At 40.0% G+C, this 13,812-nt stretch overlaps 1 protein-coding gene across 1 annotated transcript; it reads left to right on the top strand.

The window, feature by feature from the left end:
• The first annotated feature begins 1,807 nt into the window (after window positions 1-1,807).
• LOC118631434 (uncharacterized protein C17orf80-like) lies at window positions 1,808-3,462 on the top strand. The gene is given in 2 exon segments (XM_036263832.1): window positions 1,808-3,041; window positions 3,044-3,462. Coding segments are annotated over 2 exon segments (1,653 nt in total).
• The last annotated feature ends 10,350 nt before the right edge of the window (window positions 3,463-13,812 follow it).

The raw sequence follows: 13,812 nt of genomic DNA, 5'->3' as shown, positions 1-13,812 counted from the left end.
TTTTAAAGAAAGAGGAAGGGAGAGGGAGAGAGAGATAAAAACAACAACAAGAGAGAGGCACCAGCATCTATCAGTTGCCTCCTACACGTCCCCACCGGTGTTGAAGCCCACAACCCAGGCATGTGCCCTGACCAGGAATCAAACCCACAACCTCTTGGTGCATGGGTTGATGCTCAACCACTGAGCCATACTAGCCAAGTAAGAAACTATTTTTTCTAATATAAAATGTAGAGCCCAGCTGGTGTGGCTCAGTGGTTGAGCATCAACCCACGCACCAAGAGGTCATCAGTTCAATTCCCAGTCAAGGCACATGCCCAGGTTGTGGGCCAAATCCCCAGTGAGGGGCATGCAGGAAGCAGTCAATTGATGTTTTCTCTCATCCACATTTCTATCTCTCTCTCCCTCTCTCTTCCTCTCACTCTAAAATCAATAAAGAAAATAAAATAATAAATAAATAAATATTTATGCCCAGCCTGTGTGACTCAGTGGGTGAGCGTCCTCCCATTCATCAAAACATTGCCAATTTGATTCCCGGTTTGATTCCTGGCCAGGGCACATACCTGAGTTTCGGGTTTGATCCCTAGTTGGGGAGTGTACAGAAGGTGAACAACCAATGTTTGTCTCCCACACTCATGTTTCTCTCTCTCTCTCTCTCTCTCTCTCTCTCTCTCTCTCTCTCTCTCTCTCTCTCCCCCCTCTCCCTCTCTCCCTCTCACTTAGCATGTCCTTGGGTGAGGATTAAAAAAAAAGTGGCCAGAACTTGGGGTCAAGCTCTACAGTTTATTGATTCTGAGTCATTAGTCAAATTTTTTATCTACTCTGAAATTCTACTACCTCATCTACAAAATGGAGATAATACTTGTGCCAGTAACCTATTAATGGGAAACAAATCACCCCAACCATTAATGTTCAGAAATTGGTCATTTAGATAAGGCCCACCAGGGACAGCATAGCTCTGCTCCTTGCAGCATCAACAAGGGTGAGAGGAAGGTTGGGTGTAACTTGTCAGCTGGAGGGTAAAATCACTGGGAGGTTCACTTCTTGTCTGATGGTCACTAGCCAATGCCTGGAATATCAACTTGGAATGTAAAGTATGCACTATTTCTTCTCCACATGAGCCATGTGGTGTTGAGCTTCCTCATGGCATGGAGGCTATGTTCCAAGAGTAAGCTCTCTAGTTAAACTATGTTGAAGTTGGAAGCTGTATAGTCTTTTACAACTACTCTTAAAAGTGATTTATCTAAGTTCTGCCACAGTACGGTACCTACTCAGATACAAGGGGTGGAAATGTAAATCTGATCTACTTGGAAGGAATAATACAGTTTTATGGCAAGAAGACGTGTGTCTCATGGGAGATATTTTTGTGGGCATTTTGGAACATACAATCCACAACAACAATAAACCTATTATTTAATACATTCTTATTCCACTTTTTTTTTTTTTTTTTTAGAAAATCTCTTTATAAGCCTTTGCACATATTTTAACAGTTTTAGTAATTTCTCAAAATAGGAAAGACATTTAATTTCTACTCTTAATTTTCTGCCCTTTGATAATGGCTTCTTGGATAAAGATTCACAGTGGCGCTAGACTTTCATGACTTGGGAGGCTGACATGAAAATCTAGTTTCATTCTGCCACACTCGGGAGCGGTGATCGGGAAGCATGGAGATCCAGGAGAAGCAACCGCAAGATTAGCGTCCTTGTGCTGAAGCTCGGGAATGGGAAAGTGAGATTCCACCAGAATGGAAGTGTGTCCCTATTGTAAGAAGCCATTTAAACGATTAAAATCCCACTTGCCATATTGTAAGATGATACAACCACCTCTACCTGCTGATCAAAATGTTTGTCAGTCCAAGCAGGCTACACTCCCACGTGCTAAGAAAATGAAAAGTCCAATCAAAGACTTAATTAAAGCTAAAGAGAGAGAGGTGGGGACAAAAAATGAGAAAAGAAATAGTAAGCTGAGAAAGGACAAACCAGAACGGACTATTGAGCCCTTTCCACTACCAGCTGTTGGTTTGGAAAGAGCAGGTGATACAAAGGCAAGTAAAGACATCGAGAATCAAATTCAGCTCTCCCTCAAAATGTTAAAAAATCCTGAACCAATGATTACTCTCAAGGAAGCAGCCAAGGCTCAGTTTTATGCATCAAAGAACCCTACTCCTAAAAGAGAACTTGCCAGAGATTTGCCTCAGTCAGGGGGAAGTAGAAGTAATCCTTCAAAAACGGAAGCATCTTTACCTTTCGGCCCAATAGAACCTTCTTTGTCAAATCAAGATGGAAAATATTCTTCAGCCTTACTTAATGATGTACAAACTACTTCTGCTAAGTTGAACTTGGACAAAATTGATCCCTCAAGACAGAAGCTTCTAGTAAAATTACTAGATATGCCTATTGGTGATTATCAGGGTTCTCCCATGAATCTCAGTTACGGAGATAAAAGAGTAAGAATGTCACGTTTAAGTGCTGAGAGAGATTCCAAGGCCAGGGACCACCTCTCAGAAGTTTATACTGATGTCAGAGACTATGTGAACGAGGAAAAGAACGTGGAATCGCAAATTTTAGGTTTTCAAGTTAGCCCCTTAGGTAAGATCCAAGTCAAGGAGAACCCAGGAAAAGCACTTAACCTTGGAGCAGAAGCACGTGGGAGCAAAGGACATGCCAAGGAAAGTTTATCTGTGACAGAAATGCAGGAGTGCCCTTCCAGGAGCAATGACCGTAAGAACTTCAGTGTGGATGAGCCAGCCACAGAGAAGAAATCTCGAGATGAAGGTCTCAATGTAAACTTCACGCCAAGGGAGACGACTTGCAATGAGTTTCTTTCTGTATCACAGACACGTAATCAGAGTCTTGCCTCTCTGGCTATAAAATTTCTACAAGAAGAGAAAGCAGAAGCCCACAATCCTAATCAGGTCCCTAATGTAATGGCGTTGATGGAGAGTGAGGGACAAGCTTCTCTGGAGCCCAGGTCTGGCTGTGGGCCCCAAGCCTCTCACCCTGAGTGCCAGTGGTCCTTACATTCAACCCAGCATTATATTTCTAAAGTGTCTTCCCTGGTCTGATGCATGTTACTGACAGGAAGACCCTTTCTAGCTCCCTGGGGCTGGAGTGGTTTCCAGAGCTCTATCCTGGTTATCTTGGACTAGGGGTGTTGCCAGGGAAGCCTCAGTATTGGAATTCAATGCCCCAGACGCCTCAGCTCATCAGTCCCCAGGGGGAAAGACTATCACAAGTTCCTTTGTTGGAAAGAAGTTCGACTGCTCTGTGGAGTTGGGATCCCCCGACCAAGCTTACAACCTCCAACGTCGCTCTAATGAGGCTCTTGGGAGCTGTACAGAAAGGCTGGATCAAGTGCAGCACCACCATGAAGAGCGGAGTTGGTGGCGTCACCATGCTCTTCACGGGATACTTCCTTCTTTGTTGCAGCTGGAGTTTCAGGCATCTGAAGCTGCTGCGCGCGTAAGGAACGTTGACCTGGACACTTCGGGACGCCCCGGACTCCAGGAGCGCGCGCTGGAGACAGCTAGGACACGCGTCCAAGTTCAAGTTGTATTGGGGGCAGGAGAGGGAGGGGAAAGAATAAATTATTGAATCTAAAGCAAAAAAAAAAAAAGAAGATTCACAGTGGCTTTAATATACCATAAGACAGGAAGCAGAGTGATAAATAAGCATCCCTTTTGTTGTGGCCTTGAATTGTGAGAACACATTTTGAGGAAACTTTGCTAGTGGGACAAACAGTACTCACTTTCAACAGGACTATGTTTGCCCTATAACAATAACCTACACGTTTAATACTCATTTAATAATATTGTTAAACATCTCTTTCTTATGCTTCTTCCTCGTGAGGTAAAGGCATTAGGCAAGGGTATTAATTAAGGTATTTACTGTCTTGGATAAGTATTGCTATAAGCATTACACATGGAAATATATATGAGGGTTTCTAACCACGGCTTGAACAAACAGCTCTTTCGACAAGTAAAACCCAAATTTCCTGCAATTATCGAAAGAATCAAATTTATTGATTGGCAAATACGCAGTGCATTATTAATTCTGAGTCCCAGTATCCTCAATCCTTATCAAGAGAATTACACATGAGGCTAACTGGGAGAAATAAAAAGCTCTGACAAAAATTTTGTCTACAGATGTTTCCTAAATGTGGTAAATAGCAACATTTACAAGGGAACTCCATAGATGTTTGTCTTTCAATCAGAAAGCTGTTTTATCAATGCCAAATATTCAAACAAAATCAGTCCCCCACCAAATTATTTATAATTCTGCATTTTCCAAATTCACAGATATTTAGCATCACAAAGACTCAATTAAAATCTGTTTACTTTCAAGTTTTATTTTGGCACTGATTTGTTAAACAGAAACTGCTTAAGTTGTTGCGAATAGTAGCAAACTGAAGTGGATTGTTGTACTGTCAGTATAACTGCCAGGCATATTTTCTAATTTCTGGGAAAAGAGAAGAAATAATGTAGTAGACAGAGTTTTTATTACTTCCATTGAACTAATGTGGGTTTTTTTTATCCTCACCCGAGGACATTTTTTTCATTTTTTTGTTCAGATAGAGTGGGAGGGAAAGAGAGAGAGAGAGAGAGAGAGAGAGAGAGAGAGAGAGAGACATCGACATGAAAGGGACACATCGAGTCGCTGCCACCCACACGACCCAACCAGGGCCAGGAACAAACTGCAACCGAGGTAAGTAACCTTAGCAGGAACGGAACCCGGGTCTCTCTGGACCGTAGGCTGATGCTCTAACCACTGAACCAAACTGGCCAGGGCAAACTATTGTTTTTATTGTCGCCAAATCATACTATCTGGATGCAATGTATTAAAGGAAGGTATACATTAGAAATCCACATTAGCAGCCAATATTCCACCCCAGGTGTTTCCTGCCCTTTCGTCCTCAATAGCCATTTTCATAATGGTCAAATCAGTGGTGGGTATTCTGTTGCTGTTGACAGGAATAGCCCTGGAGGTTTATGCTGGACCCTAGAAATCAAAGTTGGCTTCGGAAAAAAAAAATGCATTTTAAACAATGTAGAAAATAAGATAGTTACATCCTATAAATATGTTGTTCAGTTTTAATAGCAGAGCAACTTTTAGAAACATAACCATCGGGTTTCAGTAGTGATGATAAAATTAATTAATTAGTCCTTGTGACAATTTAAATCACTAGATTGAAGATTCACTTAAATGAAAAAACCTTTAACTTGGAGAGAAAATGACAAAATAAAGTAGCCTTGATTGAGAAGTGCAGTATCTGAACTTTTATGCAATTTTTTTATTCTGCAATTTCTGACTTGATGCTTTTAAACCTGTGATTATAACACTGGTACAAATGAAAGATGTAAGACAATTGCTCTAGTTAACTCTGAGATGAAAGAATGGATAAATGAAACCCACAGATACCTCAGAAATATCTTCCACAGTCTTGCCTCTGGAGAAGTGGATGGATTCTTGTTAAATCTCAGCTTGAACTTGAACTTGGCTGAGCTAATGGGGGAGACAGGCTGCCAAGACTTGATTCTCCTGCAGAACAGGAATTTTGAAAGCACTCTTTTGGGAGGTGTACTCATTATCTATTGTTGCAACAGACTATCACAAATGGAGTGACTTAAAACAATACATATTTATTATCTCACAGTTTCTGTGGGTCAGACATTTGGTCATAACTTCTCTGGATCCTTTGCCTCAGGGTTTCCCAAGAGGCTGCAAGCAAAGTGTCAGCCAGGGCTGGGGTTTTATTTGAAGGCTCAACAAAGGAAAGATCTGTTTCCCAGTTCAGTGATCATTGGCAGGATTTTGTTCCTCAAGGGCTTTTAGACAGAATCTCAGATATTTGCTTGCTGTTGGACTTAGGGCCTTAGTTCCTCATTGGCTATTGGCAAGAAGCCATCCTAATTTCATGCTATCTGGACCTCTCCACATGGTAACTTGCTTCATCAAAGTCTGTAAGCCAAGAAAACAATAGAATCTGCTAGCAAGACAGAAGTCACAACAGTTGTAGCCTCATCATGGAAGGGACATTCCATTGCCCTTATTGTATTCTATGGGTTACACACAGCCATTATGTCTAGCTCTCACACAAGTGAGGAGGGGGGCAATGAGTTACATGTGGGCATGATTACCAGAGGCAGAAATTATTGGGGGCCATCTTAGTATCTACCTGTCTCAAGAACTGGGGTGGGAAAAGAGCTGTGTGTCTGCCCCGATAGTGATTGCTGGACTTGTGCCCAAGTTCTATGGTGAGATAGACCTTCAGCAGGATTAAGTTGGAGAAACTGGCTTTCTTTTCTATGTGACAGCCTGTGACCCTGGGTGGAGATGAAGGGTATGTTCCTTCTTTTTGCATACAGCACAGCATTGCCTTTTTCTCACAAAACCTGTGTTCTCTGCAGTTGGGACTCAGATAGTGGAGCTTTGCTGCTTTAAGAGTTTGAATTGTGAGGAATGCTGGGAGATTGTAACCTTGGGTTTTTTTCAACAATAAAAGGGAATGTTAAACACCATAGCAATGGATGACTCTTGTCTGTTTGAGCAGGTTTGCATAGTGGATACATAGTTGAGCACATTATTTTAAAAAATGTGTATGATCTGGTTAGCAGATCGTTGTCTTAACTTCCATTCTTTGTTTGACTCTTTACCAAGTTGATGGAGGGGTTAAGCATTTTAATTTCAATGTTAAAATGATAAGGAAACCAAATAAAATTAATTCTCTAAGTTCCACAAAAGTCTGGGGAAGTAGTGGTAGGTATTATAGTCTTCAAGTATTTTGGATGTGTAGATGGATGTCAGCATATTAATTGTAAATTCTTTGAGCAATTTCCTGGCCATGAAAGTGTGTCTAGTTATCCATACACATACTAGATATACAAAGAAGATGTGTCAATGTCCATCAAGTAATAATAAGCTAAAGAAGAAGAATATAGAAAAGGAAAAGAAAAAGAAAGAGAAAGAAGCAGAGACATATGAAGGTAGTATTTTTTTTCTTTGATAACCCTTATTAGATCTCTTCTGAAAGATATACTCTAGGGACCATTGTAAACATTCATTTTTTTTCCCCTTTCGAACCAAGCACCTCAGACTCTTCGTGGAATAAAGGGAAGGACAGTAGAAAACCCAAAGGTCAGATTTTTTTTCTATTGAATTGGCACAATAATTGTGTGTGTGTGTGTGTGAATAGTTTTACAATGAGCTTATGCTGGGTTATTTTCTCTGAAAACAGAGATTTCGAGATGATGTGTCAGTGGCAACTTATGTCTAATATTCATCAAAATAGTGGAGACCAAAGGATTAAAATGTCTAAACTTTATCACACATTTGTGTCTGCTGGCAAGATTAACAATTGTTAATATTGAAAATGAGATGAAAGATGCTGTAAATTTATCTTATCAGCACTGTCTTTCAATAATAGTAACTTGGCACTCTCTCATTGTTTTTTAGCCAGTTGAAACCAAGTCTGCAAAGACACAAATTCATTCAAAAGTCATGGATCGGAAATATATAGTGATGCCAAATGAAACAGATAAGTTTTCATTCACCTGGGAACCATATTTTGACTGCATTATGGCGCAAGTTGAAAAAAAAAGCAATGTTCACATCAATTTAAAAATCATACTTAAAAGACCTCAAATGGAAACCATATATTTTTCCAAAATCCATATATAAATGATTATGTACCATCTGGATTGCATCTGGTGACATAAAAATGTTGTCTTATGAACAACAAAGGTGTAAGAACCATCAAGCGGATCCATGTTGATTTGGCACATTTGTTCACAAAGGAGGCAGTTTTTTATGTGGTAAGATTTAACCTAGAACGTAAATAGAAGTTTAAGAGCTCATTCCAGCATACACAGTTTGATCAAATGTATGGAGATGGATTACATTAATATTTATGAGATAACCAGATTGAATTCTACATCAGAAGATTATAAAGAAGAGTGAATTTTGAAAAATAAATTTGTATTTGCATCTTTTTATCAATGCTCTTTTGCACCCGTTTTAGAAATATAATATAGTATACAGAAATTGTGATTCTCCTAAGTAGGAAAACCAAGAATTAACCTGTAGCCTCTCTGCCTGCAGGTCTGTGCTCAATGCTATGAGTCCAATGAATAGTACATGCTGACCACAATACAGAAAGCCTCAAGTTCAACTCTTATTTATATATTCTAATGCCAACATTAAAAAAAAATGTTTAGTATGCTGCCTTTTCTTTATTGTTGCTGGGAAACATAATTTATAAAGAGGTTACAAAAATGAAAGCAAAACTATTTTCAAATTAACACACTTCCCATTTATCAGGAGTTATTCAGACTAAAATCTAATGTATATAAAAATGAGGATTTATTTGTGATGAACAATAAATAAAATAAAAAACAAACAGATCTATTATTTGATATCAAAAAGATGATGTTAAATAATTCTGATTATTTTATGGGTGCTAAAATTGTGAATGAGGATATACTAGATTGCAGATAAAAAACAACTGTGACCATATTTATAATTGGAAAAACGTATTCCATATGTGGATGAAAAGGGACACATGCTAACCTGACATGCTCAGGGAAGGCCTGTATGGTGGCCTTGCAAACGCAAAGACCTCAAGTAACCACAAAGAATGATTTGAAATTTAAAGAAATTTTAACTAAAAGCAGTTTTTGGCAGGTAGTCATGTCCCAGGCGGACATCTTCCCTGACAAAGGTCAATCTTTACCATACCTGAGCCTGTCTATTGTCTTTTTGCATCTACAATAACATATCTTTGGAATGTCAAAGTAGTTTTCCTTTTTCCAGACCCCTCAAAACACAGGCACCACTCTGCGAGACCACAAATCCCCTCATTGTTATTGACTTAACTGTTGACTGTTAACTATCCTGTACCGACCTTTGTAAAAGATGTATGTGTCTGTCATTTTACTTTCTTCCAATCCCAGAGGTTTCCCCACTTTGCTTTCTCCCACCTCCCTAATCCGTTACCAATGGATTTCATGTAACTCATTTGCTTCTTCTCTTTTGATTGTAATGTATAAAATAAGGTGCACAACTGCCATTGTCTGGAACATTATCTCAATCTGTTGAGATTTTGCTTCCCACCAATTGTAAAGTCACAAAATTTTTTGACAGGTTTGAGTGTTTCTTACGTTGACACATTGACTTGGCAAAGTTGTGAGAAAAGCAATACAATCAAGTAATATAATATGCTCATTTTCCTCAGCCTTTGGGCTGGAAGAAGATCTACTTGTCAGTTCATGCCTTAGTAACTGCCCTGAAACAATTCTCTGGGGGACCAAATGGAACTGCAGTTTTAAGGGGTAAAGGGTGGGTGGAGAGAGAAAGAAGCAGAAATGCTGCTGGAAAGGGCTGAGAACATAGCCTCCAGGTTTCCCTGAACTGGGTCTGGCTATGTTTCTGGGAACCTCAGAAGAGCGCTCACACCGAGTCAGGCTCTTGGAGTCACAAATCATCCAGTGTACTTTCTTTTCCCAGTATTTTTAGGCAGGTTAAATCTGTTCAAGGTAAGAATCAAGGGACACACTGAAGTGAAAAGAAGTATGAAAAGTATAATGGGACTATCAAAAAGTAACAGAGACTGTTCCCCATCAAGAGGGGACAGGAGGCTGGACACTGAGGCAGGCGCTGCCTGGCACGTGCTATGCGGAGTGGTTCAGGAGGATGAGCCCGTGATGGATTTCTTTGACAATGCAGCCAGAGGGCTCCCAGGCACCTCACAAGATGGCAGCATTGTGCAAAAATTACCCTAATCAAAAACCTGCCACAGCCATACAGACTAAGAAGCTGGATTTGAGCAGAGGCTTGAGAAGATGGTTTTCTGAGGCAAATTTGCATGAACTAAATTCAGGAGCCCGATGAATGCAATACAAAGGCCATTTTATTCTTTTCAACGGCCAACAAGATTTTGCCTATCTGCACTCCTTCACATTACCTTTCTGAGCTCATCTCCCACAGCTAACTCCTTGCTGTGCTCATAGTGCTTGGGCCACCCTAACCCCTGTGATCTTACTCAGACACACCAAACATGTTCCCTTCGCCCAGGACCCTTTGCTCAGTTTTCTTCCACCTTGTTCCCTCTGCTCTTATCATGTTGTTATCAACACCCTGCATTCTTGCAGTCTCTCAGAACAGAAATCAAAAGAGATCAGCAGAAGCCAGATACAAAGGATTATTTAACTTGTGCACAAGAAAGCCAGCATCACAAAGGAAATGGAAATGGGTTGTTCCTGGAACAAGGCCTTGGGAGAATTTTACAGAGGCTTAGGCAGAAAAAGTGACCTTTAAGTATGTAGAGGAAAGTGTTTTCATGTGACTACATGTTTCTTCATGTGTCCCATGTCTCATTAGCATGTTAAATCTCCACCCAGGGGTGTGGTTTTAGTATTTAAAGGAGGAAAGTCCACCGAAAGCACAGTCTTTTTAGCTACCTTGCAAGCGTGTGTGAAGGGAAAGACCGAAACCCCCTGAAGTAAGTCTTGTCGTCAGTGATGGCTTCAGTCTAGTTGTTTGGCCTAAAGAGAAGGGAAGGCATTAGGGGCAGTTAAGCAAGTCTTGGCCTCCTGCCAGCTGGGCCCAGGGATTAGCCTGCCTTTTGCAATTCCACAAACATCAACTTCTCAGTGAGGTTTTCATTCATATCCCTGTTCAAAATTCAGTGTCTTCCTCCTCCCGCCCCTTTTCCACTCTCTCCCTTCTCTGCTTTTTATTCTTTTTCATACCTTTATCACCCTCTGACGCAACTTTATACTTGACTTATTTTGTTTATTTTCTTATTTACTAGAATATAAATTCTGCTTATTTTCTAGGAGGGTAAACTTCATAACACCAGGAGCTTTTTTGTGTTTTATTTATTGCTGTATCCTCCAAATCTAGAATGCTGCCTGGAATATAGTAGGTACTCAGTTAAAAAAATATATTTAATAAAATCTGAAGTGGGGGCCCTCCCCCAACAAACACACATGAAAAGCAAGTTCCCTCCTTGCTCCTATAGCAGGGGATCTAGGAAAGGATGATATTGGGGATCTTCAAAGGACTCCTATGAATGGGAAAGGGCTTAGTGCTTTTTATTTGAAAAGAAACATTCTGGTATGTAATTTTTTTTGTGTGTAAATAAAAACAGAATGGAAAAATGTGTTTTATTAGTGAACTAACCTACAGAGAAACATAAAATTATAACTATGTGTATTAGTCAGGGTTATTCAGAGAAACAGAAACAGAACTAATTGGAGATAGCTACTATGTATGTATGTGTGTGTGTGTGTATGTGTGTGTGTGTATTTATATATATATATTATATATATATATATATATATATAGAGAGAGAGAGAGAGATTATCATTTATTTTAAGAAGTCCCATGATCTGCCATATGTGAGCTGGAGAACAAGTAAAATTGGTGGTGTTATTCAAGCTCAGTACAAAGGCCTGAGATTAGGGGAGGGAGTGATGATCTAAATCCAGGTCTGAGTTCAAAGCCTAAAGACCAGGAGCACTAATGTCCAAGGACAGATAAAAGGAATGTATAGGCTCAAGTAAAAAAAAAGCAAATTTGCCCTTCCCTACCCTTTTTGTTCTATTTACATCTTCAATGGATTAGATCAAGCTCCATCACATTGGTGAAGGTGATCTTGACTCAGTAAACTGATTCAAATACTAATCTCTTCTGGACAGACTTTCATAGACCCAGCCAGAAACAGTATTTTAACAGTTATCTATGCATCTCTTAGTAATTATCACATAAAATTACACTGATAATTTTATCAGTAAAGTTGACACATAAATTAACAATTGGACTATTTAAAAGCATAAGTATGATAATGTGCTACATGATAGTCGACATGATAAATATAATTTGTTATATAAAATATAAATATTAGAGAGTTTCCAAAATGACGGCGGAGTGACTGGAAACTACACAAACCGTCTCCTAGGACTAAACTGGAATTATAACTAAAACACAGACAAATCAACAGGAAAAAGCAACAGAAAAGCACCTTGCAAGGACCATGGAACCAGGGGCACTGACTCGATCTGGTAGGCTTGTGAAGGCGCGAGACTTGGGCTGGGAGCCCACGGTCCGCAGCTTGGCAGCAACCTTAGCTGTGAGCAGCACCTTTGGGTTACACTCCCAAGTGGCTCCACAGCACAGAGCTGGGACACAGGCTAAACAGCCAGAGCCACTCACCTTGGGCTCCAGCAGAGGGAGGGCAGACTGGACTGGAACTGTGTGGGGACACTTGGGATTTGGAGGGCGCTCAGAGCTTTTGCTGAGTTGCAGCCACGCAGGACGGTGGCCATGTTGTTCCTTCCCAGAACTCTGGGGAGAGGCAGGAGCCACTCCCTTGGAGATTCAACTCCACCGTGTGGGCCACTGAAATGCAAATTGAGGCTTACTAACAACCAGCATCTGCCACACCCTCAGGAAATCCCCTTACTCTGAACACCTCAGGGCGTTTTTCAATCAACTAACAAACCAAAACTCTTCAAGTAACCTGGACTGCTAGCCTCCAGACAAATAGCTAGAGGATACCAATATCATTCCTGGGCTAACAACTCTAACCAGGAAAGTAAGACTTGACAGTGGTTTTTAACATGGGTCCTCCTCGTTCATATAAACCCAGGAGAGGGATCCACAAACAGCAGAACACCAAGACCTACAGGGAAAATTGGCAGGCTCCAAACCCACTGTGGTAGCCAAAATGGTGAAACACAGAAACAAAAGCCAAATAAAAGAACAACAGACCTCCACCGAATATGATATCAATGTGGAGCAGTTAGGCAAGTTAACAGAGCTAGAATTCAGAGCCATGTTCTTAAGGAAGCTCAACAGCATGAGTAAGGACATAGAGATGCTGAAAATAAACCAATTGGAAATTAAAAACTACCAAGAAGAGATCAAGAATACATATCAGAAATAAAGAACACATTGGAAGGTATAAAGAAAAGAGTAGAGGAAGCTGAGGACTGGATCAGTGAATTAGAAGACAGGGTAGAAAAAAAATCAACCAATTAGAAGACCAAAAGGAAAAAACAATTAAAAAGACAACTGGAAACATAATAATATTTGCATCATAAGAGTCCCCGAAGAAGAAGAAAATGAGCAAGGGTTAGAGAATATATTCAAAGAAATAGTGACAGAAAACTTCCCTAATTTGGTGAAGGCAGAAGGCATTCAAGTTCAAGAAGCACAGAGAGCCCCAGGTAAGAAGAACCCAAACAGGCCCACACCAAGACACATAGTAATTAAAATGCCAAAAATTAAAGACAAAGAGAGAATCCTAAAAGCAGCAAGGGAGAAGCAACAGGTTACCTACAAAAGGAAATCCCATAAGGTTCTCAACTGACTTCTCACAAGAAACATTACAGGCCAGAAGGGAATGGCATGGAGTAAACAAGGTCATGAAAAACAAGGATTTGAATCCAAGACTACTCTACCCAGCAAGGCTGTCATTCAAAATAGAAGGTCAAATAAAGAGCTTCCAAGACAAAAAAAAAAGGCTAAGGGAATACATTAGCCCCAAACCAGCACTGCAAGAAATGTTAAAAGGACTGCTGTAATTAGTAGAAGAAATAGAAAGAAAAATATAACCAAACTAAACAAAAATTGCAATAAATAAGTACATATCAATAATCACCTTAAATGTAAATGGACTGAATGCTCCGATAAAAAGACACAGAGTAGTTGATTGAATAAGAAATCATAACTCACATATATGTTGTTTACAAGAGACCCACCTCACAACAAAAGACTCTCATAGGTTGAAAGTGAAGGGAGGGAAAAAAACCTTCCA

Source organism: Molossus molossus, unplaced genomic scaffold (genome assembly GCF_014108415.1).
Source record: "Molossus molossus isolate mMolMol1 unplaced genomic scaffold, mMolMol1.p scaffold_m16_p_16, whole genome shotgun sequence".
NCBI classification, from domain to species: Eukaryota; Metazoa; Chordata; class Mammalia; order Chiroptera; family Molossidae; genus Molossus; species Molossus molossus.
Note: the sequence above shows the minus strand (reverse complement) of the source record. Positions and strands in the feature narration are given on the sequence as shown.